General features: G+C 44.9%; 1 protein-coding gene across 1 annotated transcript in view; it reads right to left on the bottom strand.

Moving 5' to 3' along the window:
• Nucleotides 1-27,742, bottom strand: part of SOAT2 (sterol O-acyltransferase 2) — a 67,668-nt gene that overhangs the window by 1,163 nt on the left and 38,763 nt on the right. The window contains exons 9-15 of the mRNA XM_088469080.1: nucleotides 27,193-27,277; nucleotides 24,310-24,355; nucleotides 6,187-6,316; nucleotides 2,435-2,532; nucleotides 2,256-2,354; nucleotides 2,015-2,150; nucleotides 104-249 (exon numbers count right to left, since the gene is read on the bottom strand). Of these exons, the coding sequence (XP_088325206.1) occupies nucleotides 104-249; nucleotides 2,015-2,150; nucleotides 2,256-2,354; nucleotides 2,435-2,532; nucleotides 6,187-6,316; nucleotides 24,310-24,355; nucleotides 27,193-27,277 (740 nt within the window). The remainder of the gene's footprint in view (nucleotides 1-103; nucleotides 250-2,014; nucleotides 2,151-2,255; nucleotides 2,355-2,434; nucleotides 2,533-6,186; nucleotides 6,317-24,309; nucleotides 24,356-27,192; nucleotides 27,278-27,742) is intronic.

Raw genomic sequence — 27,742 nt, 5'->3', positions numbered from 1 at the left:
ATAACCTAAATAAATATAAATATGTATATATACGCTTTGTGATACACTATATACCATATAGAATTATGCACACATTGGCTCAACAAACACAGGCCAATAGTACCTCAGTGATTGGGCAGTGGATTTGTGCATACCATTCCTGACAGTACAAGCACAGCTGGATGCCCTGGCCAATGAACAGGAAGATCCACACTATCACATTCCACACAGGGCTGGTCCATTTATCATCCATGGTGAAATTAAATGCAACTGGTTGGCACAGAGCAGAAGGAAGAAAAGTATTAATCACGGTATAAATTTCTAAACACAAATAAGATAAAAATGAGGTAGATTATAACCACCTCACAATTTAATTATTATTTGTTAGAATTTTCCAGGCAAGACAAGTGAGATAATGTTCTAGCGCTGCCCACCCACACATATAATGATCTAGTGTTGCCCACCCACACATATAATGATCTAGTGCTGCCCACCCACACATTATGCAATATGATTATTGGTGACATGCATCAATTGCCAAAGATCAGGTCATTTGGAGACAAGGCTGAAAAACCAGAGTGTAAAGTACGAAGGTGGATCCAAAAGTCTGGGTCCTGACGTAGTAGAAGATGTCAACCTGTTTTGATTTTGTGTATGTATATTCTAGATGTCTTAGTAGAGCACTGTGGAAAATTACAGCACAATTCTTCTTTTATTTTTGCAGATATTGTATAATAAACAACATCACTAAAAGTTATTAAATGTCTGCAAATGAAGAAGATGGCACCTACTGACATTCACACTCATGCTCAAGGAACACATTCGTGGGAAAACTTTTGCGTCAATTTCATGACTGCTGACTAGTTTTAGGACCAGTCACTGGACTTTTTTCTGAATGGAATCAACAGGATGGAGCATCGATGGGAGAAGTGTATTAAAGTAAATAGAGACTATGGCCCGTATTCAATTAGGTGCGAAAATTCAGTTTCTGCGGAAAAGTATCACGAGTGACGTCATTTCGCCCTGCGATAAGTTTCCTCCGTATTCAATTCCGAATACTTTTCGCCGGTGCGGAAACTCAATGCAATGGAACCTGCAAAAAAGTTTCGCCTATGAATAGGTGTTGAAAAAATGTGCATAATTGGGGTTTTGGGGTGCAAAGCTGCGGGAACCACCCTGCTCCCTTGGGACAGTCCCGCAAAGGTAAACTGCGTTAAAAACTCCCCAAAAAAGTACTTTCGTTTTGGGGGTCAAAAAGTCCAAAGTTGGGGGACAACCTTAAAAACTAGCGAAATAGACTCCAGGGGGGTCCCCAAGTATGCCCCAGGTGTTTTTAAGTTTGTAGGTGCTTGCGGCAGGTGCAGCTTTAAAGAGTTTTAAAACTACACTTTAGCAATTTAAAAATTTGCTAACACCCATTCTCAGGTACCCCAAATTTGCTGGGACTAGTTATTTTGAGCCTAAAATCTGCTAAATGCTATTCTTCACCACTTATGCAAAGACGCAAAATAGCAGCTATTGAGAGCATTTAAGTACCCCAAATACTGATTTCCCCAAATCTGACAGTACTTTTCGCATGTTACAGTTTCGCCGGGTCCCGTTTTTGTCGATTTGTGAATACGGGGAGAAGCGGGCACGCGCACGATACTTTTCCGCATTGAAAACCAGCGATGTAGACGAAAAGTACTTCATGCGAAAAGTACGGGACTTTTTGCCTGGAATTGAATATGCCCCTATGTCGTAAAATAAATGCCATTTTAACTTAAATTTCTCATTTATTCATGGTCAGGACACTGACTTTTGGATCCCCCCTCGTACATTTTCAGATTCCTCCCTTCTCATTAGCTATTGACCTCTCATGGTATAGTAAAGATCAGATTTACATCTCTGAAATACTGTACACTTGGGTTAGTTAGTTAGTTCAAGAAATTATTTAACTTTTTATCTGCCTTTTGTTGAGCTGTCTGTCCTATAAAACTCATATATATTCAAATATTGTGTGCTAAGTAATGTACTAAACAAAAAAGGTCTATACCTCCAAAAATAGAAAAGAGACAGAACATGACCGGGTAAAAGAAGCCAAGAGACAATGTAAAGACATATTCATGTACAGAGGCTGAGATGAGGAACACAGACAGCATCACTCCTGAACGGAATCGCTGGTTGATGAGCTAAAAGCAAGAAAATTTATAATATTAATCATTTCATAACTGGACACAAACTTTTTGTTTCTTTTTTTTAGAGATTTTCCTATCATCATAGCACTGAGGCCTCACCCATAGCACATCCTGGTAAACATAATGATACAGCCAATCATGAACGACCACATTCCATGTACGGTAATAGTTTGAGAAGGAGGTGGAATTCCACCAGTCCTGTGGAGGATTGAACAGGATTAATATGAAGCAATAAGTCGTACAATGTAATTATTGAAGAAGCGGCTATGTACTGTTACCTTGTAAAACATGCGATCTGCAAAGCGGAGCATCTCAGCAAAGGCATTCAGCCAACAGTGCAAGAAGGCAAAAAATGAGAGTAGCAACACAAACAGACCTGAGAGAGAGAAGAAAAGACAGACATTATAACATGGACAAAGGGATGGTTCAAGAGGCTATTACACAAGGTGCTGCGACCTATGGGTGCAGTTGCAGTCACCCAGCCAGCACCACCGCCTTGACTCCTACTGGCTGGTAGCCGTTGGGCACTAAGACTCAGCAGCTCTTCACAGAAGAATGTCTCCTGACATGCAAAGCTCACTGCCCCATCTCTCCTCCACACTGTGTCGCTGAGGAAGAGGAGCAGACATTCCAAGATGAAGGTAAGTTAAAGGAGTGGGGATGGAGTTGGAGTGACGGGGGAAAGTGGATGGGGTGGCAGGAGGCAGGAGGATAGAGGGGCAGGAAAATGGAGTGATGGGACTGGAGGCTGCTGGAGTGATGGGGCAGGAGGATGGAGTGACAGGGGGCAGGAGGATGGAGTGGCAGGATGGAGCAGGAGGCTAGTGATGGGGCAGGAGGGTGGCGTGACAGGGGGCAGGAGGATGGAGCAGGAGGCTAGTGATGGGGCAGGAGGCCAGAGTGACAGAGGGCAGGAGACTGGGATGAGGGTGGTATAACCTGGTTTGTTGCTCCTTATTTTATGTTGGCTTTGTCCTTAGGAAGGCCAGGTTATGGGCGAAATATCGACTGCACTATGATGTTATACCATTTTTGAAAAATAAAATCTAAAAGTCTCTGGTGAGTGCACTCTATTACTTTGTTTTGGATTATATATAAATATAATATAATCCAAGTATATAAAATATATATTTTTATTTAAGGGGGGCGCCAATGGCACATTTTGCCCTGGGCTCTACTTGGTCTAGAACCGTCCCTGCATGGACAACAAGGTTTATTTTTAGGCAGAATATGATGTGATTTTTTTTTTTTACATGTAAAGCCAACCTGGTTTACCTAAAAAATATTTGGCACAAAATTCACAGACAAATCTCCAGTTTTATTAAAGTTGTACCCTATTACATTCCTCCTATGTGTTAAAGGTCAACTCCACCTCTGTGTGAAGCCCACGCACCCCCTTCCCAGTCACTCTACTTTTTTGCATAATTATAAGTTATCTCCCAAACATCACCAAATTTAAAGTCCCAAAAGGTAGAATTTGTCACACCAGAACTTCACATTGAGTAACATAAGGCACACCAACATTTATTTTCTGCTTTAGATATTTAGAAGTTTAAGGTCTATACTGTTATAAAGCAGGTTTTCTGCTTTCCCATGTTTTCTTACACTGAATGCAATGAAGATCATTTTTGGCAACACCCTTAGTAATATGAAAATTCTCCTTTTGACCCACTGGACAGATAACAAGAAGCATAAGCACTTTCTGCTTTTGGAAGTACATATCCTAAATACCCAGCATAACCATTTCCAGGATTGAGGGCTGAATAAGAATGCGCACATTAACAAACAATAACTGAATCTCTTCAAATGTCAGCATATGACCAACTCTAATTAATTTCAACTTATACCATTAAAGTCTAATTTAGGTCTTAGGCCATGAGAGCAAGGGACATCAGAACTGTTATAAAGTGTCACATTGCTACATTTGAATACTTGCATTTTGCGCATAACATTTTTGCACAATTTTGACACCATACAGTTGTCACCATGACACGCTAAGCCATACTGTTACTCCCATAAATCAGCTCAATCATGCAAGAATATGGGTACAATATCACCAAAAAAGATATTTGTGCTCTGTATCTGCTGTATTGCGACTGCACAAATGACCCTATGTAATGTCCTTTATTTTTATGTTATTGTGTCCAGTAGCTTGAAGGTCATTTTTGTAAACACTGCCTCTGGCTACTCTTCTTCTGTTTGTTTGATATACTCTCTAGTGGAGTGTATCAATCAGTACTTGCAATGTGCTTCCATGTTCTTCGAATATTTGCCGTCCCCTACATTCTCACCATTTGTCCAACATCGGCAAGCTTACATTTTGGATCACCAAGCATAAACATAAATCACATGCCTATTGTCTCATACTGGTATAAGGTGTTCAGCGCCGCCTCTGCAACTTATTCTTCTCATGTATGGATGCTGACCATTCTTCACTGCCAGCTACATGATGATCATTTAAGAAGAGCAAAATGGTGCATGTACATAAAAAAAAGCTTGAGACCCATCACACACCTCGACTTGTGTATGTGCTGATACAAGAGGGGAGGTGTCAGAGGCCAATATGAAAGGAGAGGGGAAGGGCAAAGCCAATCAGAGAGGGCCAGTGACAGAAGACAATAAGAAAAGGAGAGTAGAGGGGCAAAGCCAATCAGAGAGGGCCAGTGACAGAAGACAATAAGAAAAGGAGAGTAGAGGGGCAAAGCCAATCAGAGAGGGCCAGTGACAGAAGACAATAAAAAAAGGAGAGGAGAGGGGTTGTGACAGAAGCCAATAAGAAAAGGAGAGGAGAGGTGACAGTAGCCAATAAGAAAAGGAGAGGAGAGGGGTGGTGACAGAAGCATATAGGAAAAGGAGAGGAGAGGGGTGGTAACAGAAGCCTATAGGAAAAGGAGAGGAGAGGGGTGGTGACAGAAGCCTATAGGAAAAGGAGAGGAGAGGGGTGGTGACAGAAGCCTATAGGAAAAGGAGAGGAGAGGGGTGGTGACAGAAGCCAATAAGAAAAGGAGAGGAGAGGGGTGGTGACAGAAGCCTATAAGAATAGGAGAGGAGAGGGGAGGTGACAGAAGCCAATAAGAAAAGGAAAGGAGAGGGGTGGTGACAGAAGCCAATAAGAAAAGGAGAGGAGAGAGGTGGTGACAGAAGCCTATAAGAGAAGGAGAGGAGAGGGGTGGTGACAGAAGCCAATAAGAAAAGGAGAGGAGAGAGGTGGTGACAGAAGCCTATAAGAGAAGGAGAGGAGAGGGGTGGTGACAGAAGCCAATAAGAACGGAGAGGTGAGGGACAAAGAGTCAATCAGAGAGGGGTGGTGACAGAAGCCAATAAGAAAGGAGTGGGCAGCAGCAAAGAGTCGATCCCATGGTAGAGAGGGGAGGGAATTAAAGAGGTGAGAAGTGAATGTAATCAATCTGACAGGAAAGGGGAGGTGACAGAAGATGATCACAGAGGAGGGGGGGCTGGAGGGGAGGCAATCTGGGCATCTTGAGGAGCATGAAATGTAGAAACGGATATCAGATCCGTAACTTATTTAGGATATAGAGCAAACAAACTGAGATAAAACTAACAGGCTGCCGTCATACTGTGCAGCGCCCCATGAATTCGGGAACCCTGGATGGCATCCCCTGTCCATTTTGGCACCTGGAGCTCATGCTCCACTGGAACCACCCTAGCTACACCCCTGGGTGGAACAGCAGCTGTGGTGGGAAATGAGAAATACAAATTTCATCATGGCACCATCTTGCTGTGCATATTGGTTTATATATAACGGTGGCAATGGAATAAATTTAGAGGAATAAATTGCAGTTGGTTCCTAGAACTGCTTTTATGTTATTTGGGACCAGAAATTGAGCGTGGGGTTATGGAGATTTTATGGTCTGCAGTAGTTACAAGTCACAGGCGAAAACCAGTTTTTCATTTCAATGTGACTGGTACCCTATGAAAGGTGCAAATTGTTTATTTAAACCCTCAGCATGGGCTACACGTAATCCAATGCAGTGAATAGTTCTTGCAAAAACCAGTTTGCTAATCTTACCTGGCAATGTGGCATGGAAGATGGAAAGCACCAAGATCTTCGTATTCAGTGGTTGTTTGCTCATGTTTTTGAACACTGGTATGCACAGATTGACCAGGACAAAGTATCCGAAAAATAGACAGCCCAGGAACTATCAGTGTTGAGCAGAAAAAAAAGAAAGAAATTATGGGAAAAAAAAAACCCACAGCCATATAGTATAACATAATATATAATATGCTATATATTGTCCATCGATACTTCTTTTATATTATTAACAAAAAAGTTTATTTTCTTGTAGGGTCAATTAACTTTAGTCAACAAACATAACAATATAAACTCTATATAATAAATCTGCTAATCGGTCTGCCAATGTGTTAGCAGCATCGGATATTGCTAGATTAGTGGGAAATAATTTAGCATTTAGGAGTCTATTTAGTAAAAACACGTGAAACTGGCAACATATTTTTGCCTATATCACACTAGAGATTGCACAATGGGCCTCATTCAGCAAGGACTGTTGATGCGATCACGGCTGCAATCACGCACACAGATCTGCTGCCGAAGTATGCTAATGCAAGCAATCGCAAAGCGCTCACACGGACAACATGCAGACTCCCACTTCCCCTCTCTCACATCCGTAATACCTTGCAAACCTCAAATATCAGAAACATCGAGTACCATCGACCCCTCACACAGAATTACAGCAGCCCTGACCTTACCTCTAAATTGCTAACCTCGTTGCACGCATTGACTACTCAGGCTGGTATGCAATCGCAGAGGCTAATTTATGCACGCCCATGCAACAGCGTTCAAACGGACAAGGTCAGCACCCCCAAACGCTCACTGTCTATCAATCATTCAACGATGGCTCTACGTGGTCTCCGTGATTGCAGTGGTGCCTTCACGCACACGCACTGCAAAGCATACGCATGAGCAGTAAGCAACAATCGCCCATCTGCGTACGATCCTTGCTAAATGAGGCCCAATATCCTGCTGGCACAGAACCAGCCAAAGAGCAAAACCCTGCATTTCGGCTTGGAAGATGTCTATCACAAAATAAATCACAATATCTCTGTAGGTTCATTGCACATGCACAGAAAGTGTCAGTCATCGGTCACTGTTCCGCTGTTATCAGTGCTATTTTTGTAGAAAAACGGGTTCCGCAATCCTTGGGGGAAGGCAGAGGTGGGCGAAGCTGTGGGAAATGTGGGCGGAGCTATAGTGGGGGTGCAGCATACCATATTACGAAAATTACTTTAAATTTCACATAGTTTGTGTGCCAGCCCAGAGCCCCCCCATTTTGTGCCAGCCTAGAGCCCCCCCAATCTGTACCAGCCTACAGTCCCCCCATTATGTACCAACCCAGAGACCCCCCATTATGTACCAGCCCAGATTCCCCTACCATTATGTGCCAGCCCAAAGTACCCCCCTTATATGCTGGCCTAGAGTCCCCATAGTGTTGCCTCTCCTGATCTGTGTCCAAGTCCTGCTGTCTCTGGAGCCTGCCCGACTGCTGCCGCAGCCACCAACTCGCTTAGCCCTCAAGTGCCTCTACATGCAGCTGTACAGGGCCCGGCAACGACACCATTGCCTTGCAGCACTGCTACAGGAGCGGCCGTGGCAGATCGAATATGGCGCCGGCCGCTAGCCAATCACATCTCCTGGTCAGGCAGCCACTCCTGATTGGTAACCGGTCCGCGAGCTGTGATTTAATCGCAGCCACTACCATATTCCAAATGCCGCGGTCTCTCTCTTCACTGGAGGGCTGCCGGTCCGCAACTGCAACCAGCTCAAATCCGGCACCAATCCGGTCACAGCCCACAGCTACCAGTGCCGCAGACAGAAGGGTTCTGGAACGCCGGTCCTGATGAAAGCATTTTTCAAAAGAGCTTCAGGAACGGTGTTCCGCCCAGGCTCGGACTGCCGAAGATTCGGGTATTTCCCTGGTGGGCCTCCCTGATTTCATACCATGCCTCTTTCTGGGAGGGGGTGGGGTTTAGCATCCTGTGATCGGGAGGGGGAAGGGTTTGCTGCCCAGCCTGTGTAAGTGCCCCTTGACCTCCCATTACCAGTACTAGGCAGTGCACTGCCTTTCAGTACCTGCACCATGTCCCAGATCCCTGCCTAATGCTGCTATGGAGCAGCTCAGCAACGAGAATGGAGCCTAATGCAGAGGGCAGGGCCTATCACCGGGAGCAGTTCTGTGAGGATCAGCGATCCCTGCTGCAGTCAGCCTAATAATGATGTTCTATTGCCCATTAATCCTCTCTCAGGGGCCCCCCAAGCCAGGTTTGCCTGCCAGCTTCTGCCCTTTGTCCCTAGACTACTACCACATGCTGCTCTGCTCATTACAGTTAGAGAGCTGAGCTCTATAGTTGATGGACGGTGTGGACTCACTTCGCTCGCCACTCTTCGGACGAAGTGGCTCACTTTGCTTGCCACAGGCTTATATTCCCCCTCTATGTTCACGTTGATAGTAAGGAATGACGTTGGACTGTAACTAATGACGTCAGGGTACATCTACAGAAGGGGATTTATCCACTACCATGTCAGCAGCAATGGGGAATTCTGCCCAAACCTCTGAAGGAGAGCCATTTCTATGGAGGGCACAGCTGACCAGGCACAATAATGGTAAATAAAGATCTAAGGGCCTGATTCAGAGCCGTTCGCTATTTGCGGTCGTTCGTTTAAAAACAAGGGGTGGCTATTCAAATGATCCGTACGCACATTGCAGTATGTTCACACCTCTAAGTCTGAACGAGCGAGCAAAACATACGCTCGTTTATTTGTTAAAAACGCCCCCTGGCCGCTCGCACCATACGTCATGTCCGCTATTTATTAGATTAATCGAGTACATCGACCAGCGTATGAACTGCTCGCTATTCTTGTGGTTGGTGTTTGCTACCACAAATTTGCGAGCAGTTCTGGCTATAAAATAACACAGTGACGTGGTCACTGACGCTGCTGTTTTAAATATACACACCCATAAAACGCCCGTTTTGACCTTTAAGCACGCCTGCGTTCGGATCTCCACTCCCCATTTTCAAGCACCTTCCCCTGTTACCACCCACATACGCCTCAATCTGTCACTCAAAATAGCAGACACTCGCTATATAGCGTACAAACGATTTTCGGCCGCACTGACTGGTTCGCGCATGCGTACTAAAAACCGTACGCATGCGCAGATGTGCAAACATCGCTCGGAACGAGCGTACTGCCGCTAATGAGCGGCTCTGAATGAGGGCCTAAATTCAGTATCACAATGGAATTGAGACTTCTGCTACCAGGGGTGAGTAGGGGGTTTTGAGGAAACAACTTCTGGTGCAGACTCTGTGCATGCCAGGAGGAAGATATTGATACTGATATCTTAGTGGCCATTTAAAAGAAACAATATAAAATAGCTTCACATATGGCAGGAATATTACTTAAGATGAGTCGGATGCAGCATCTTTTGCCAGTTGCACGTCTGTGACTTTATGCTAATGCCACTACAAGCCCTTCCCCTGGTGTACACCTGTGTGCATGACTGTGCAAGGATGGGGACCCCCATTTAGAGCGCCACCAGACACTGCAATCATGCTTGGTCCATCTTAGTGCAAAGGAACGAGCCCCATGCTAGGCGCAGAATCTCTGTCTAAGTATGTGTTACATGTCATGGTCACGACTTGTTTTCTCCTAGCAGTTTACCTCTTTCTGACGCTATTGTTCCAGCGCCGTTGGTTGCTAGGCGATCGGAACGCCTCAGGGAGTGACATACTATCCATAGCACAGCATGATTGGATGGTATACCTATTTCAACACACTGGACTTTTTCTGGCTCGCTGAATATAACGTATCTTTGGGTTCCCTCCACTCGGCTGCATGGTCAGAGTTCTGTTCCTCCATGTGGTGAAGATTTTGGTTTTTCCACAGTGGCTTCCGTGCTATCTACGGCTCTCCAGCTTCCCTACGGCTTCCTAGCCGCACCTATACCACCGTGCTGTCATCGGCTCTCCAAGCCGCAGCACTGACTACCTACTCCTCTACCATCGGCTCTTGCAGCACCTTCGGCACATTTGCCGCACCTGCAGCTTCTTCTACGGCTCCTTAGACGCGCCAATACTTCTGCGCTGCCATCGGCTCTCAAAGCCGCAGCACCTACTACCAACTCTGCCCTCGGCACACAAGCCACGCCACTGGCACATTTGCTGCATCATCGGCACACTTGCCGCACCATCAGCTCCAAAAGCCACAGCATCTACGATTAACTGTTTACCACCGGCTATTGCCGTACCATCGGCACACAAGTCGCACCATTGGCACATTTGCCGCATCATCGGCACACTTGCCGCACCATCGGCTCTCAAAGCCGCAGCACTCATTATCAGTTTCCTACCATCGGCACATTTGCCACATCATCAGCACATTGGCCACACCATCGGCTCACAAGCCGCACCTCTCTAAACTATACCATTAATTTTTCCTGTACAAGACTCTTTCCCTCATCACAGGATTCCAGTCAACACCCCTGTAAGCTGCTACTACTCCGAGCAGTCAGTTAGTCCAGGCGGCCGCCTAAGTACCAGTGAGAGCAATTCATCTCTAAGAGGAACAACGGGCGGTTGTTAGTGGCGGAAGACCTCGTGGCCTGAGTTCTAGATGGCTTACTAGGAGTGGTTACTGGAATTCATAACAGTATGGGCTACAATGTGATCGATTAAGTGTCTGTCTGTGTACAGAACCATTTCAGCGACATGCCCGGGGCACACCCATAACACGCCCATAAGTCGGACCATCTCGATGTGTTTGACCAGCCACCTCCCTGTCACCGCCAAGGAATGCCCAATCCATTTTAAGTACACTTCTGCTTCTGTGTATCTGAAATCACTACTGCGACTCTGTATCAGAATGTGTCCAGCATCAACGTAGTGTCCGACTCACAATCAGGCCCTACAAGCTCTCCCACTAACAGAGCAGGGGAGTTATCCCTTGCAGGACTGTAGAATGTCAGCACAGGCATATAAGAGCATAGTCCTGACAACCATGCATCTAATAAATTTTTCTGGTTATGTCCCTTTACTTTTCACTGCTCCAAAATGCTTCCTCTGCACCTTTCCTCCTCCTCCACCTCCTCCTAACCAGCTCATCCTTCACTTCACCCACTTTCCTCCACCTTACTCCCCTCTGGTACAAATTTCTTATGATATATTGTATATTATGCACTTTCTGGATTGCTAGATCTGTCTGCAATAAACTGGTCTCCATTCATAATATTTTTATCTCTAATATCCTAAAACTCTTTGGCCACAACCCTACAGTTAATGACCACATCTACCTATTGGCTGGTCACGCCCCTTCAGCGGGCCCCTTCCGTGACATTTCCCTGGTGGGCCCTTTCTGCCCCAGTCCGACTCTGGTTCTGCCTGAAAAATTGCCCTGTCTGTCATTATATTGAACTAAGAACCAGTACCAGAGTTTCTGAGACCACATCCACTATGTTCCTGGCGTGCGGTTACAGTCTCCGTGAGTTCACCTGATCTGAGGTCACCCTGACATATCTGTTTGCTTCTGACAATCAATATTGTGACTGCACTGACATAGCCACGTGTAGCAGTACATATTTCACAATCTGTGTAATCAATGAACTCAAGGCTGCCCAGACAATTGAACAGTATGGGGAGGGGGGTGCACTGTGGGAATGTGGGAGGGAGCAGGGTGACATCTGTCTCAGCACTTCGTCTCTCCGGTCCAGACGCCTTGTGAATACACATGACACCGTCCATAGAGGTTTTTCTAGCTAAACATTAAAGAGCCAAATGTTTTCTCTTCTCTATAAATTGTGCTCATGAAAAATCAATAAAATCTGTGATTTCTCCACAGTTTTGATATTTCTGGATATGGTGAAAATAGCAAAAAAAAATGGTAAGAAAGTATATTTATCACTTATAAATAGAGTCCTTAGAAATCGAATACAAATACAAGCACAACTAAAATAGTTGACATTGAAGCGCATATTTATCAAAAAAAGGTCTGTGGGTGATTTCGGGGACTACCTGCAAATATTAAGCATCTCCAGAATATATGTACCTCCAGGTTCCATGGGGGCTGCTAAATTGCCAAATATACTATGCTCCGGAGCTTGGCCCGGCAATTAACACCATCTTCAGACGGCGTTAGGTATTATGCCCTATGGACAGGGGCATATCTATAATGGGTGCAGGGTGTGCGGGGCACACGGGCCCCCGGGTCCAGGGGGGCCCCGCAAAGCACACCCTGCACCCATAGCGTACTTACCTCTCCGGAGTCCCACATCGGAGCATGGGTCCATGGCTCTAAAACCGACTGGGAAATGGCCGCGACGGCCATTTTCCCGTCCTTTGCGCATGTGCAGTATAGGGAAAATGACCGCCACGGTCAACTCTGGCGCTGGTTGCACACAGCTCAGTGCGCTGCCTGCCTCCGGACAGAGAGGAGGGGGCCCATGTCGGAGACTGCACATGGGCCCCTCCCTCCTCTCCTCTCCCCTCCGCCCCTGCCTATGGACTACATTTTCCAAAAGTTTCCAGGAGAGGGAGAGGGATCCATACGATCCCTCCCTTTAAATGGTGGCTCACACCTGCACAGTCTAATGACCGTGCATGTGTAGTAGCACAGCCAAGTCCCGAACCAGGAAGTAAAGTGATCAGTGCCCCTATACCTGGTTGAGATTAATGTCACATCCTGGCTATATTATTGCCACAATAAGAAATTATAACTATCGGGACCTATTCACAATAACTATTAAACATGCCCCTAAGGGTGCAAGTATACCTAGAAGAATTGATGCTGTTTTGAAGGCAAAGTGTGGTCACACCAAATACTGATTTGATTTAGATTTATCTACTGTTCATTCACTTTGCATTTTGTTAATTGATAAAAATAAACTATTAACACTTCTATTTTTTAAAGTATTCTTACTTTTCTTTACTATATATACACAAGAGGGCTGATTAATACGTAATGAGACTGCCTCTGTTTTTCTGTCCCATAGGTAGATATGGCAATAATATGCTGGTTATTGTAAAGCCCATACATCGATGTGTCTAAACCTGCAGTTGGACTGCCGTAGTCTTCTTTGTTTGGTCACATCGAGTGGAAGATCTTCGTATGGAAGAGGTGTCTGTGAGATTACGTCAGAAGACATACTAAGGTGTTGAGGTCCCGGTCGGACCTCCTGTTGGTGTATGGTGGGCTGAACTTTGAGTCGGGGATGCTGGGCAGAACTTTGACCTGGGGAGTCTGTTCTGGGCCTTCCACTTGTACAATGTATAATACAGTTTTTTGGGGTGCATTTATGATGGTCTTCTGTTTCTCGCAAGGCCATTTGAATCTCTTGTATTGTCCTTACTCCTGAGGCATGTGATTTGCTGCATGGGTCAGTTGGCAATTGCATTAATTGAAAAGTAAACTTATATTTGGATGTTTGGTTTTTAAAAGTTTGCTCCACATTTAATTTTCTTTTTTATGTAATCTGTTTTTATTGAAATCAAAATTGCATAGTACATATATAGCCCACAATGGCCTACATAAACACCAAATAAGTACGAATAACAATATAAATTCAATGGACAAATACAGTCACAAAACATGGAATAAGGGAAAAAAAAAGGTCCCAGATCGACTAGTCTTTAGTCGTACTTTCGGACATTGCTAAATAAAATAAGTACAAACATAATTAATAAATAAAATATCCCAAAATTGAAGAAAAAGAAAGTATATATAAGGAAGGAAAAGTAATGGGGGAAAGGAGAAGGTCGCTATGTCCTAAGGGGCATTGAGGTAGTATGTATTTTGTATTCAGAAGACTCTTTAAAATTCAGCCAACCATACCAAATGACTGTAAAATCTGAGGGAGGTGATCTCAAAGAAGAGAGATCTTCCATAGACATATACTGATCTCTTCTCTGGAACCACCGAAAGACAGGAGGACAAATCGAAGATCTCCAATAACACGGTATCAGTGGCGTAACTAGGGTATTTGGAGCCCAGGGCAAATGTAAAAATGGAGCCCCCCCATGTGCAAAAAAATGGGCATGGTCACCTAAAAATGGGGCGTGTCAACATGACACACCCCTTTATGATCACATTACTTTCCATATGCACCTTAACCCCAGTAGTGCCCCTTATACAGTACCCCCAGTATGCAATGTCCCCAGTTGTGGTCCCTCTTATGCAGGCCCATAGTAGTGCCCCTTACACAGTATCCCCAGTAGTGGTCCCCCTTTTGCAGCCCCTCATTAGTTCCCCTTATTCAGTGCCTCCAGTAGTGGTCCCCCTTATGCAGGCCCCCAGCAGTGATCCCCCCCTATCCAGTGCCCCTTATACAGTGCCCCCTGTAGTGGTCCTCCCTATTTAGTGCCCCCAGTAGTGGTCCCCTAGTAGTAAGCCCCTTATATAGTGCCCTCAGCAGTAGCTCCCCCATGCAGTGCCCCCAGTAGTGGTCCCCCTTATGCAGGCCCCCAGCAGTGATCCCCCCTATCCAGTACCCCCTATACAGGGCCCCTTGTAGTGGTCCTCCCTATTTAGTGCCCCCTGTAGTGGTCCCCTAGTAGTAAGCCCCTTAAATAGTGCCACCAGTAGTAGTCCCCCCCAGTAGACGTTCCCCCTCCTGATGCAGTGCCCCCAGTAGTAGCTCTCCCCAGTAATAGTGTCCCAGTAGTAGCTCCCACCCAGTAATAGTGTCCCCAGTAGTAGTAGCTCCCCCCAGTAAGAGTGTCCCCAGTAGTAGTAGCTCCCCCCAGTAATAGTGTCACTAGTAGTAGCAGCCCCCCAGTAATAGTGTCCCCAGTAGTAGCAGCCCCCCCAGTAATAGTGTCCCCAGTAGTAGCACCCCACCCCCCAGTAGTAGCAGCCCCTCCCAGTATTGGTGTCCCCAGTAGTAGCAGCCCCCCCAAGTGATAGTGCCCCCAGTAGTAGCAGCCCCCCCAGTAATAGTGTCCCCAGTAGCAGCAGCCCCCCCAAGTGATAGTGTCCCCAGTAGTAGTAGCCCCCCTCAAGTGATAGTGTCCCCAGTAGTAGTAGCCCCACCAAGTGATAGTGTCCCCAGTAGTAGTAGCCCCTCCCAGTAATAGTGTCCCCAGTAGTAGTAGCCCCCCCAGTAATAGTGTCCCCAGTAGTAGCAGCCCCCCCAGTAACAATGTCCCCAGTAAAAGCAGCCCCCCCAGTAATAGTGTCCCCAGTAGTAACACCCCCCCAGTAATAGTGTCCCCAGTAGTAGCAGCCCCTCCCAGTAATGGTGTCCCCAGTAGTAGCAGCCCCCCAAGTGATAGTGTCCCCAGTAGTAGCAGCCCCCCCAGTAATAGTGTCCCCAGTAGTAGCAGCCCCCCCAGTAATAGTGTCCCCAGTAGTAGTAGCCCCCCCAAGTGATAATGTCCCCAGTAGTAGTAGCCCCCCCAAGTGATAGTGTCCCCAGTAGTAGCAGCCCCCCAGTAATAGTGTCCCCAGTAGTAGTAGCCCCCCCAAGTGATAGTATCCCCAGCAGTAGTAGCCCCCCCCAAGTGATAGTGTCCCCAGTTGTAGTAGCCCCCCCAAGTGATAGTGTCCCCAGTAGTAGTAGCCCCCCCAAATGATAGTGTCCCTAGTAGTAGTAGCCCCTCTCATCAATAGTGTCCCCAGTAGTAGTAGCCCCCCCCATAGTGCAGACACACAAGTTACAAAAAAATAAATAATAAAAATACACTTACCTGAATCCACGCTCCTGCTCAGGCCACCGCTCCCGCCGCCGCATGTCAGTCCTCCTGGGCTGGCGCGTTATGCATTATGGGAGAGACATCATGACCTCATAATGTCTCTCCCATTACCCACTGCAGGAGCGGGACGGAAGCCGGTCAATGAGAATCTACCTGACTCTCATAGGCTGCTGATTCACATACATCTCCGCCAGCACTGGCAGAGGATGTGTGTGCAGCAGCAGCCAATGAGAGTCTGTCTGACTCTTATTGGCTGCTGAATAACACACACATCACTGCCATGCTGGCGGCGATGTGTGTGTTAGCACAGTCTGAGCCAGCCTGCCACCCTCCTCCTGGCGCTATTGGGCAAGCGCTCAGGGGAAGGGGCACAGCTGTGCAGCACTGGAAGCCTAGCGCCGGACCGCACACACTGCGGTCGGCGCTACACTGGCTAACTAGGGCGGGCCGGTACCGTGGCCGGCGGCGCACCCCCGCGCGCCGCCAGTCCCACGGTGCCCAGGGCACGTACCCCGCTCGCCCTGCCCTAGTTACGCCACTGCACGGTATAGTAGCTCTCGCAGCATTCACCAAATGACGTAACAAGGATTTTTTGTATATGGAGATAGGAAGGTCTGATAGATTTAGTAACCAAAAATCAGGTTTTATCAGATAAAGGAAGACCAGTGATCAACTCCGATATCTGTCGAACCTTCCTCCAAAAGTCAGCTATTATTGGGCATTGCCACCAGATATGAAGAGGAGTACCCACTGTTTGACCACAACGCCAGCATAAGTTAGATGAGATGAGTAAGATTTGGGAACATCCGGTGAATGTGAACAGGGCACGTACCACCTAGCCAAAATCTTGTATTGAGTCTCCAAAACTTGGAGTGAAGAGGAACTAGTAAAGGTAAAACTGAATATTTGTGACCATTGATCTTCTGTTAGTTCCCGTCCCAATTCACCATGCCAAGCAGAAACATAAGAAGGCATAGATGGATTTGAGCACTCAAGACATAGCTGATATATTAAAGAAATAAGGTGTCTTGTCGGGTCTTCTGTCATACATAAAGCTTCAAACCTAGTCGGGATCCAGCGAGGACTACCAGTAGTAAGAGAGGTAATGTAGTGTCTTAATTGGAGATAAACCCAGAATGAACGGGATGGGAGTTGATACAGTTGCTGGGGATCCATAAAGGATCGCATCCCACTATTTGTAACCAAGTGGGATAAACGTGTAATACCCGCTGTGGACCAACCAGATAATTTAGGGGCCATAAGACCTGGGGGAAAATCCGGATTATCTACCAGTGGAGTAGGTAATGAAGCACATGGGCTAAACAAAGGGGAGTTCCTAAATTTGTTCCAACAACGAAGAGTGGGACCTAGTGTCGGGTGAGACAGGGATGGACATTTAACAGTCCAGGGGAGTACATGGGATGGTGTAGCAACTGTATGACCTACTATAAGCGTCCATTGTTTAATTACAGGTATTCTGGACATTTCAACAATCCTGGCTAGGTGAACCGCGTAGTAATAATTAAGAAAATGAGGCAACTGAAGGCCACCTTTTGAGCGACTTTGAGTTAATACAGCTTGTGACAATCTGGGCCAACCTGAACCCCAAACAAAGTGACCCACTAGACTTTGTAACTCCTTGAAAAAGGAGACTGGGATTGTAATAGGTAACACTTGCATCAAATATAAGACCTTAGGCAAAATAGACATCTTAACCGTATTAATGTTACCCAACTAGGATAGCTTCAATAAAGACCATCTTTGAAAATCTGTCTTAAATTGTTTAATAAGAGGGGGAAAATTTAGCTGATACAAATTATTATTGGAGGGAGATAGAAGAACACCCAAGTATTTTAGGCTAGAAGAAGTCCATATTAAAGGAAATGCGCTCTTGAGACCTGTCACAATATTGTCGGGAGATGATATATTCCTGGCAACAGATTTGGAGTAATTGATCTTAAAATTAGAGACCCCACTAAATCTATTAAACTCATGCATGAGGGCAGGGAGAGAGGTCACCGTTGCAGAGACGGTAGCAAGGAGATCGGCAAATAGTGCAAATTTGTATTCATGATCACCAATCTGCACACCCTTAATGTCATTGTTACACCGAATAGCCCTCACCAGTGCCTCCATGCAGAGCACGAATATAAGGGGAGACAGTGGGCATCCTTGACGTGTGCCATTGTTAATCGGGAAGGGATCCGAGAGGGCACCATTGACCCGCACTCTAGCAGTAGGAAAGTGATAAAGGGCCAAAATACGATGGAGACAGTGAGAGCCTAATCCCATATACCGAAGAAAACTCTCCATGAACTGCCAATCGATCCTGTCAAAGGCCTTCTCTGCATTCGTTGATAGCAGGATAACAGGAGACCCATTACCTTTAACATGATGGATTATATCAATGATCTTAGAGGTGTTGTCTTTAGCTTCCCTACCACGAACAAATCCCACTTGGTCTCCATGGACCAAACCAGGGAGAAGGAAACTCAACCTATTTGCCAACATTTTAGCCTATAATTTTAGGTCATTATTTAATAAAGAGATAGGCCTATAACTTGCACATTGGGCAGGGTGTTTTCCCTCTTTGGGGATTATAGAAATATGGGCCTCAAGAGTCTGAGGAGAAAAGCCCACCCTGTCGGACACCTCATTACAAGCTTTCAAGAAAAGTGGCATAAGTATAGAACAAAACGTCTTATAATAGCTCACAGGGAAACCATCTGGGCCATGGCTTTTACCAAGTGGGGTATTTGACAAAGCTAAATTCAACTCTTTGTAAGTAAAGGGACGATCAAGAGAGGTCAGATCACTTTCTTCAATTCGTGGAAAATTGACCGAGGAAAGACAGTCTCTGACCGCCTCCTGATGTGATAAGGGATTAGTAAGAGATTGCTCCTTTCGTAAATTATAAAGTTTCATATAATAATTTTGAAAGGCGGCTGCAATTTGGGGAAATGTATGGACAGTATTCCCCCCAGAGTCCTGAACAATAGAGACATAAGATTGTAATCTGTGAGTTTTTAGCGCTCTGGTGAGCATTTTGCCAGGTTTATTTCCCCATTGGTAAAATTTGTGCTTGCATTTCTGTAAATCTAATTTAGTTTTGTCTTGAAGAAGCTTATTAAGAGCCTGTCTTGTTTCAGTAAGATCTCGTAGTGTAGACTCATCTAAAGAAGATTTGTGGGATGTTTCCAGGGACATAATATGGGCCAAAAGTTGTTGCCGTTGAGCCATCTTTTCCTTTTTTAGTCTGGAGACTAGCTCAATACAGTGTCCTCTAATCACACACATATGTGCCTCCCACACCATCATTGTAGATATATCTGGCGCATCATTGATATCAATATATTCAGTAATGGCTTTAAGAAGATCTTTTTTAGTACGAGGATCACTAAGTAAAAGCTAATTAAAGTGCCATGTCCATGGTCTAGGAGTCATATTAGGAGGACACATATTTGCAAAAACTGGAGCATGATCAGACCATGTGATTTGACCTATTTGACTATGGGGAAAATATTGAAGGTTTGTATGATCTATAAGAAAATAGTCAATACGTGAGTGTACAGAATGTGGGTTAGAATAAAACGTATAATCTTTAACCGTTGGGTGTTGAACCCTCCACAAATCTATCAATTGATATTCAGAAAAAAGTTGACGTACTCTACGATGGTCTCTCAATGGGACTTGGGATGATCCCGAAGAACAATCTAAAACAGGGTCTAAAGACCAATTTAAATCCCCACCTAATACTACGCACCACTCCCTCAATGGCTCCAGAAGTCTTAAGACCCTGCTAAGAAATTGCCTCTGTTTTTGATTAGGGGAATAAATATTCACAATAGTATATACTTGATTATATATCTTGCATTTCAATACCTGACATCTACCTTCCACTAGAGTGTGATGAGATACATCTGAGACAGCAAGCCGATGAGAGAGGAGTATAGCCACTCCCAGGGACTTACTCTGAGAATTATTGCTGCTAAACACATGAGGACAGTAGTAGTTCCCAAGTTTAGGGGCAACTAATTGTTTAAAATGTGTTTCTTGCACAAAAGCCACATCTACCTTTTCTAAGCGAAGTACTCTCAACAAGGTGGCCCTTAACATTAAAGGAGCATAATTTTATATTTTCTTGTTTAAGAGGGGCCATGGGTGTATCTGTGGAGAAGGTGAGTTATGTATAAAGAGAATAGCATTATATGAACCCTATGAGGAAGTACAAAGGAAGTAAGGAGATAGCGACTAGGAAGGGAAAGAATAGGGAGGGAAGGATAAAAACAAAAAATAAAGCAAAATAATAAAGAGAAAACAAACAATCTTGATAGAACATACAGAAAAACATATTTATAGGAGAAGATTACCGCTGTTGGAGCAGGTAGAAGAGAACAGTCGACCAATGCTCCAAGGTCGAAATGCGGAACGACCCAACTGGGGTAAGGCAGCTACAACCACCCCCAGGATTGAAAAAATAACATATACCAAGTAAACAGCAATATCAAAAAATCATCTAGTTAATAAAGAACAATAATACCATTTACATCGTTATCTTAAATGTGTGAGGCATATCTACGAAGCAATTTTGAAAATTTGTAAAAAATCTTTACAAACTCTGGTGTGCGTGTAAAACAAACAAAAAAAATTTTGTGAATGACAATAAACGTGTAGCAAAGAACCGTTAGACAAGGACCAGAACAATTATGTGAATCTATGATTAGCAAATAGTCAGTGAGTGAACTAACCACTAAAGATATGAAAAGGATACGATTCCAGACAAAATCTGTGTCCAAGCTCATGATGGATACAAATAGTTACATTAAAACATCCTAGTTGATCAAGTGCCAGAAGCCATCCGTTCAACTCGCGGAGAGGTCGGCCCACGTTTCTGCCCCTTTACTGGTGTCCAACGAACCCGTGCGATAGGTGGATTAGGCGGATCTAGACATGAGAATAGTTGGATCCAATCTTGAAGAAGTGGTATAGAAATAGAAAGTGCATCACAGAACTTATCTAGGTCAACTGGTGTCTGTAAAATGAGTTGGTGATCATCATGCGATACTTGGATTTTCAAAGGGAATCCCCAACGGAAACGGACACCTTTCTGTTTGAGAATGTCAGTGAGGGGCTTAAGAAGGCATCTCTGTTGGAGGGTGTTCCAAGAGAGATCAGGGAAAATTTTAACTTTATTGCCATTGAATTCAATACCATCTAGTTTGCGTGCTTTGCCGAGGATCTCTTCTTTAATATGATTGTAGTGGAGACGACAAATAATGTCTCTGGGAGCCTTAGATTGGAGACCCTTTGGGCGAAGGGCCCGGTGAGCACGATCAAAGAGAATTCTGGTATCTGGCTCTACATCTGTAAGTTCATTAAACATTTTGGTAAGCGCATCAATGATACCCGGACCTTGAACGTCTTTCCGGGATTTCTCGGATACGTAAATTGTTGCGATGACCTTTAATATCGAGGTAATCTAATCACCGCTGCATCATTCTCACCTCTTGTGAATGCGTAGAAACACTCGGAGTTTTCGTTTCTATAATGAGTCTCCATGTAAGACACCCAATGGGTAATGTGAGAAATGTCCGCTTGAATGGCAGCAATTTCCACTTTAACTGTGGCCCCAATTTTCTTATCTAGGTCTAGAAAGTCCTGTTTTGTGGGAAGGGAGCGTAGGTGAGCCAGGATGTCAGCCATAGTGGTGTCTGCCATATCTCCTGAACTAGTATGAGTTGGTGACTCCATAAGTCCAGTATTATCAGATGATGTAGACGGCTTAGAATCAGAACGTGCGTTGTCTCCAAAAGCACCACCGTCAGGAGTGAGGTAGCGGAATAAGTTGGGTTGTGATGACGTATCCGCGATTTTCTTAGCACTGGGTGTCCGCACTGTTTTCTTGGTTTTTCCCATCAGTGAGATAAAGATAAAAAAACAAAGAGAAAACCACACACATAGAGAAAGGCAAAAGAGCAAACACAGCAGAATGTATAGCTTCAGGAGAGACATTCCCGGGGTGTAATCACCACGTACCCTTCCCCATAGCAGTCGGGTGAGTCATGGGATCATGGCCATATAGCAGCACATATGTCAGCCCATAGAAACCAGCATATGTCCCCACATAAGGATGTGGGAAATTAGGTAGTAATAGTAGGAAGTATAAAATATCAGGAGCAGCTGCTGTGTAGTAAGATAGAGTGGCTTTTCCAGATGGAAAAGTATGGATTTACAAGCGTGACCACATGGGGGAGCTCCAAGCCCAAAAATGTTATAGTATTAATAAATGCTTACAACAGTAATGGTTTCAAATATGTGAAGCCTGTTAGATACACATATAAGTTGTTGCAGACTAAGGCACTAAAACCCTCATGTGAAGGGTGATATACTGTAAGAGAAAGAGAACACATATATACTCCCATCAATATATCCTCAGATACATACAGGAGGGCATAGGAGCAAAGTATGTGTTGCCAGAAGCAACAGTAGGCTGGATAGCAGGAGGAAAACAACCTCTATAGGGGAGACCAATACAGCACCCTCCAGCCCCACAGGACCCACCGCTAGCCAGAGAAGGGCATTGCAGAGAGGCCCCCTGGGTGTATGCAATCGGGAAGCTGACTGCCTAAATACAGGCAGCCGGCTTCCCGGCTGTCATATCCCGGCAAGGGTGAAATGCCGGGCGTCTAGATGTAGACGCCCGGCATTTCCCTGATGCCGGGAGACTGGTCGCCCGGCATCCCGATCGTAGTGATGCCGGGCGCAGCGAGCGGACAGCCGTGGGGGGGAGGGTTAGGTTTAGGGCTCCCGGGGGGGACTTAGGGTTAGGCACCCCCCCGGGAGGGTTAGGCTAGGGGGAGGGAGGGTTAGGGTTAGGCACTCCCGGGGGGGACTTAGGGTTAGGCACCCCCCGGGGGGACTTAGGTTTAGGCAGCGGGGAAGGGGGTGGTTAGGCACTTAGAGGGGGGATTAGGGTTAGGCAATTGGGGGGAGGTTAGGGTTAGGCACCCCTAAGGAGGGTTAGGGTTAGGTTAGGTTAGTAGATACTCACCTATCCACGATCGGGATTTCCAACACTATCAGGCTTCCGCTGCTCGGAACTCTGCTGATGTCGGGCTGCCATGCGGCCGGCAGTATTTCATACCAATTCCCCCCTGGGAGAGGCAATGCAGCGGGGCCTGTCAACTTCAGCCCGCTTCAACAGCATATCAGTTGCCGCCAGTATTGAGCTTACTCTGCAGCAGCAGCCACCAGGAGGAGCGGTGGAGCAGCCGCCGGCTCCGATCCCCGCCGACGCCTGGAACACGTGGTGTTGAGCTATTCACATCCAGCGGGAAGCCTGAAGGAGAAGAGTCCGCCCATCTTCCCCGGCCTCCAGCTGAAGCAAGAGAGGAGCCGGAGTCCACGTCTCCAAGTGGCGTCCGGTCGGATCTCGGAGTCAGGCAACACCCCGGCTTGAGGTAAGTGGACAGGGTGCAACCCGCAGGACTGCTTTTAAGTGGACCCCGGCTCCGCGCACCAAATCCCTCAAAAGGGGTAGACTGCCCCTAAGTGCCAGAGCAGATTTGGGAGCATAGATGAGTCTCTGGGTAGCCCAACAGTGCCTATTTTAGGAACGCTGGGCTGGAGCTCCAAGTGAGCACGTCCGATCCTGTTGCTCGCTAGCAACATTTAATTTTCTTAATGAATGAATCTTTTACCGGCCTTCCACTACATATGCCACCTCCATTACCCTGTACTGCTCTTCGGCCTCTGATCTAGTTCTTGTTAAATTAAAATATTATTGTTTTCTATTGAACACAATATCGTGAGTTTTGAAGTGGTCAAAATTGATCGTAAATAACTGGAAATTAATGTTATTGAGGTTAATAACACTGTAGGAACAAAACAAGGCCCAAATTATGTAATTTTACTGTAGCTCTATATATTACATATACTGTATACAGTATATATAATTATATATATATTTTTTTTTTAAATACAGATCCAAAACCAAAACACATGAGGGTGGTTTTAGCAAACCAAAACACCACGGTGAATTAGCACCAAAACAAGAGTCTCTGAATAAAAAAACAGCAAATATTACATGCAAGTTCCTGTTTTTTACCCAAATACCAATATGAGGCAACATGCTTTGTTGAACATACATGTAATATAAATGTGTGATCCTTATTTCTGCATATCATCTTCACATTTAATAACATCCAGTTTGGAATATTTCATACAATTTTCTTATTTTATTGCTTTTTGTAAAACAGAAGTGAAAGTCAGCGTTGCCCATATTTAAAAAGCCAGCATAACGCGACAGATAGATCTATATTAACAAACACTGATTTTAAAGATCTTATGGGCTTTGTTACAGATTGGGTATGCTGGTTATACATATAAAATATTTCATTGTGAAAGAGCCCTCACAGACACGTTGTAGATTTCATACCTGGGCAAAATTCTTAGCCACATATTTCCACCTGATGTATGGAGTTCTGAGTGGAGACAAAAACAATAGTAACTCAACAATGTTTAAAAAAAAAAACACCATTAGGATGTTGCAGATGGTGTAGTGCATCTATATATATATTTAGAAGTTTCCATAACATCCGGCGGCATAACTTGAGAAAATGGGGCTCATGTACAGTTGAATGCAATTTGTGTCCTAAGCGTACATGTTGAGCTGCACAACGCACATTACAAACTGGTTGCCTGTCTACATATATATCCAAGTAAGAGCGGCTTCGATTTAGTTAGAACATAAGAAAGTCACTTGTATTTAAACCCCAAATGGAATATCCACAATGATGGCGTAAACAATTGGTGGAAGAACTAGGAAGTAGACAAGGTGGGAAGGTAGAGGGAGTGAGCGATGAGTTATGAGGAGGGCTTCAGTTAAAAAAACATACCAGTATGCTCCAGTAGCCATAGGTATGCTGGCCCTTGTAGTTCTACAAACCACGAGTATACCAAAATCTCACTATAACAGGGGGACCCAACACTGCGGATTTCCCTACTATATTATATTTTAGATTGTTGCCTATGCTGGTTGCGGCATTTGCGGAGAGAACACACCTCATCCCCATGCATTTAGCAATAACCAGCCCAGGCTGTGAGAGCTGGCAAAACAAAGCAGTATTTTGTGCTTGACAGTCAGATAAACATCCAACTCTACCCAAGCCTCAATGAGTATTACATTTGTTATAGAATAATACCATCCAGTTGCTATCCACCAGGTCACATTTCTGCTGGTCACACATGGTTTGACATTTGCAGCAATTTTAGCAGCGGATGGATGTTCGTGCCTCCATTCCCAATAATAATGCAATTAAAATGTGGTAGATAATTATTTAGAAAGTTAGCATGGTAGTCAGAATATTGGCAACTAGTCAGAAGAGGACTGGTAACAACTTTACACTGACATGGTGGCATGAGATGTGACCATACCTTTCTGCTCCATCTCCTGGTGGTTTAAAAGAAAATCAGTTCAGAATCAGTAGAGAACTGGCTGCCTCCTTCTCGCCTGGTCCCCGGCTGTGATGTAGCTGTCTCTGACCTCCAACATCATATGCGATTTTGTGCCCCGTAATACCGTATTATCAGCGTTTTGGAGTGCATTCGCTGATTACAAAAGTGCAAAGGGGGGTGGGCGTAAAGCAACAACACTGGAGGGGGGTGATGTTACAAGTGAGTCCTGTGGACATGTGAGTAGGGAAAATTCTCTAGGGGGCGTCAATTGCTAAAAGAAGCCTTATGGTAGCGAAAGCGATGGATAATAATAATAATAATAATTTTATTTATATAGCGCTTTTCTCCTAAAGGACTCAAAGTGCTTTACATTTACAGTACAAAATACAAAACAAGCTTAAACAAGGGACATTAGTGAAATGCTTGGGTGAATAGGTGAGTCTTGAGTCTATTTTTGAAGGATTCTAGAGTGGCGGCCTCTCGAACTGTGCGGGGAAGTGAGTTCCATAAGGTTGGAGCCACAAAACTGAAAGCTCGACCCCCAGACGAATTCTGTGAGATTCTAGGTACTGTTAATAGTCCTTCGTCAACGGATCGCAGTAATCGAGTGGGACAGTAGGGAATCAGAAGCTGCTTCAGGTACCCTGGGCCATGGTCATGAAGGGCTTTGTAAGTTATTAATCCAATCTTGAAAGCAATTCGCCATCTGACAGGCAGCCAGTGAAGGGAGTAGAGAATGGGTGTTATGTGGCTGGAACGGGGCTGGTTGGTTAATAGCTTGGCAGCTGCATTTTGTACCATCTGCAAGCGGTGTAATTCTTTTGCTGGGAGACCGAGGTAGAGGGTGTTGCAGTAGTCTAGGCGTGATGATATAAATGCATGTATGACTTTAGGCAGATCTTCTGAGGGAATTAAGTGCTTGATTCTGGCTATGTTCCTCAGATGAAAGAATGAGGATTTGATTGTGGCTGATACCTGATGTTTAAGTGTCAAGCCACTATCCAGGACAACACCAAGATTCCGCACATGTTTAGTGTTTTGTAATTCTGAACCCCCAAGCGTAAGTCCTGTTGGTTGGCTATGCTGTAGCCCTGTCCTGTGACCTATCATAAGAACCTCTGTTTTATCAGAGTTCAGTCGCAGCCAACTGGCACTCATCCACTCCTGAAGCTCAGCTAGGCAGCCATTTAGGGTTGTTATTGGGTCATTTGTACCTGGAGCAAAGGACAGGTACAGTTGTGTATCATCTGCATAGCAGTGGTAAACCAGGCCATGACGTCTGATTATTTCACCCAGTGGCAGCATGTATACTGCAAAAAGCATGGGAGATAGTATAGAACCCTGTGGGACACCGCATGGAAGTGACACTGGTGATGAAGAGCTTACTCCAGAAGAAACTCTCTGTGACCTGCCAGTGAGAAATGATTTGAACCATCTAAGGACTGTGCCATCCAGTCCACAGAAATTTTTCAGACGCTCAATTAGAATCCCATGGTCCACAGTATCAAATGCTGCTGAGAGATCCAGAAGGATTAAGATTGAACAATCACCTCTGTCTCTTGCCATCAGAAGATCATTAAGCACACATACCAGGGCTGTTTCAGTGCTATCAGTGATAATACTACAGGGGTCTGCTAGACACACCCCCAGCATTTTCCTAGACCCACTAGTTGTCATTTTTTCCTACTAAAATAGCTAAATAAGTCTTTAAATAGATGTTAACTTAAATAAAACAAAACTGAATTTCTGATGACATTTTTGTAAAAAAACATTCATATTAAAATGAATACACAACATTTGATATATGTTAAGGTAATACAACAGCTTAACTTGCTCTATAACAAGTCCTTCAAAATGATCCTACCTGGGATAGTGGTCTCTGTAAATCAGAGTCGGGCAGAAGAGAAAATACAGATAACTGGAAAACAGTGGCAGCTGCACCTCTTTTTCTGCAAGAGAAAGAAAATTTAGAGCATGGATTCTCAGTACAAGATGGAGGCATCTGTGCAGAGGTGGGGTGGGCAAACATCTGCCATTTACCATGGAAGGAGCTGGGCAGATCAGGATATAAAATAAGATAAGTGTAAGAGTTCCAATTATTGCACTTTAGTTAAATAAAATGGACAGGATTAGTGAATGATTTGGGAGAGCGGAGGAGGCACAATTAGGGAGGTATTCCTATTTCACTGGAGGTTGTACATGTACACTAGTTCTTCCCGTAACATTAAGTAAATGGATTATACGGCTGCTCAAAAGTGTTAGGTACCAAACCTCATCAATATACTGATATAATGGGAAATATTTTGCATCTGCCAGTTGCACTTTTTAGTGAAAAAAAAGGATTCCTAGATAAGTTTTAAAAAATGTATAGAAAAACTTTCAAACACCCAAAAGTGACAATTAATACATTATAG

This window comes from Taudactylus pleione, unplaced genomic scaffold (assembly GCF_031769625.1).
Source record: "Taudactylus pleione unplaced genomic scaffold, aTauple2 ptg000089l, whole genome shotgun sequence".
In the NCBI taxonomy this organism is placed as follows: domain Eukaryota; kingdom Metazoa; phylum Chordata; class Amphibia; order Anura; family Myobatrachidae; genus Taudactylus; species Taudactylus pleione.
The sequence above is the reverse complement of the archived record's forward strand: the minus strand, read 5'-3'. Positions and strand labels throughout refer to the sequence as shown.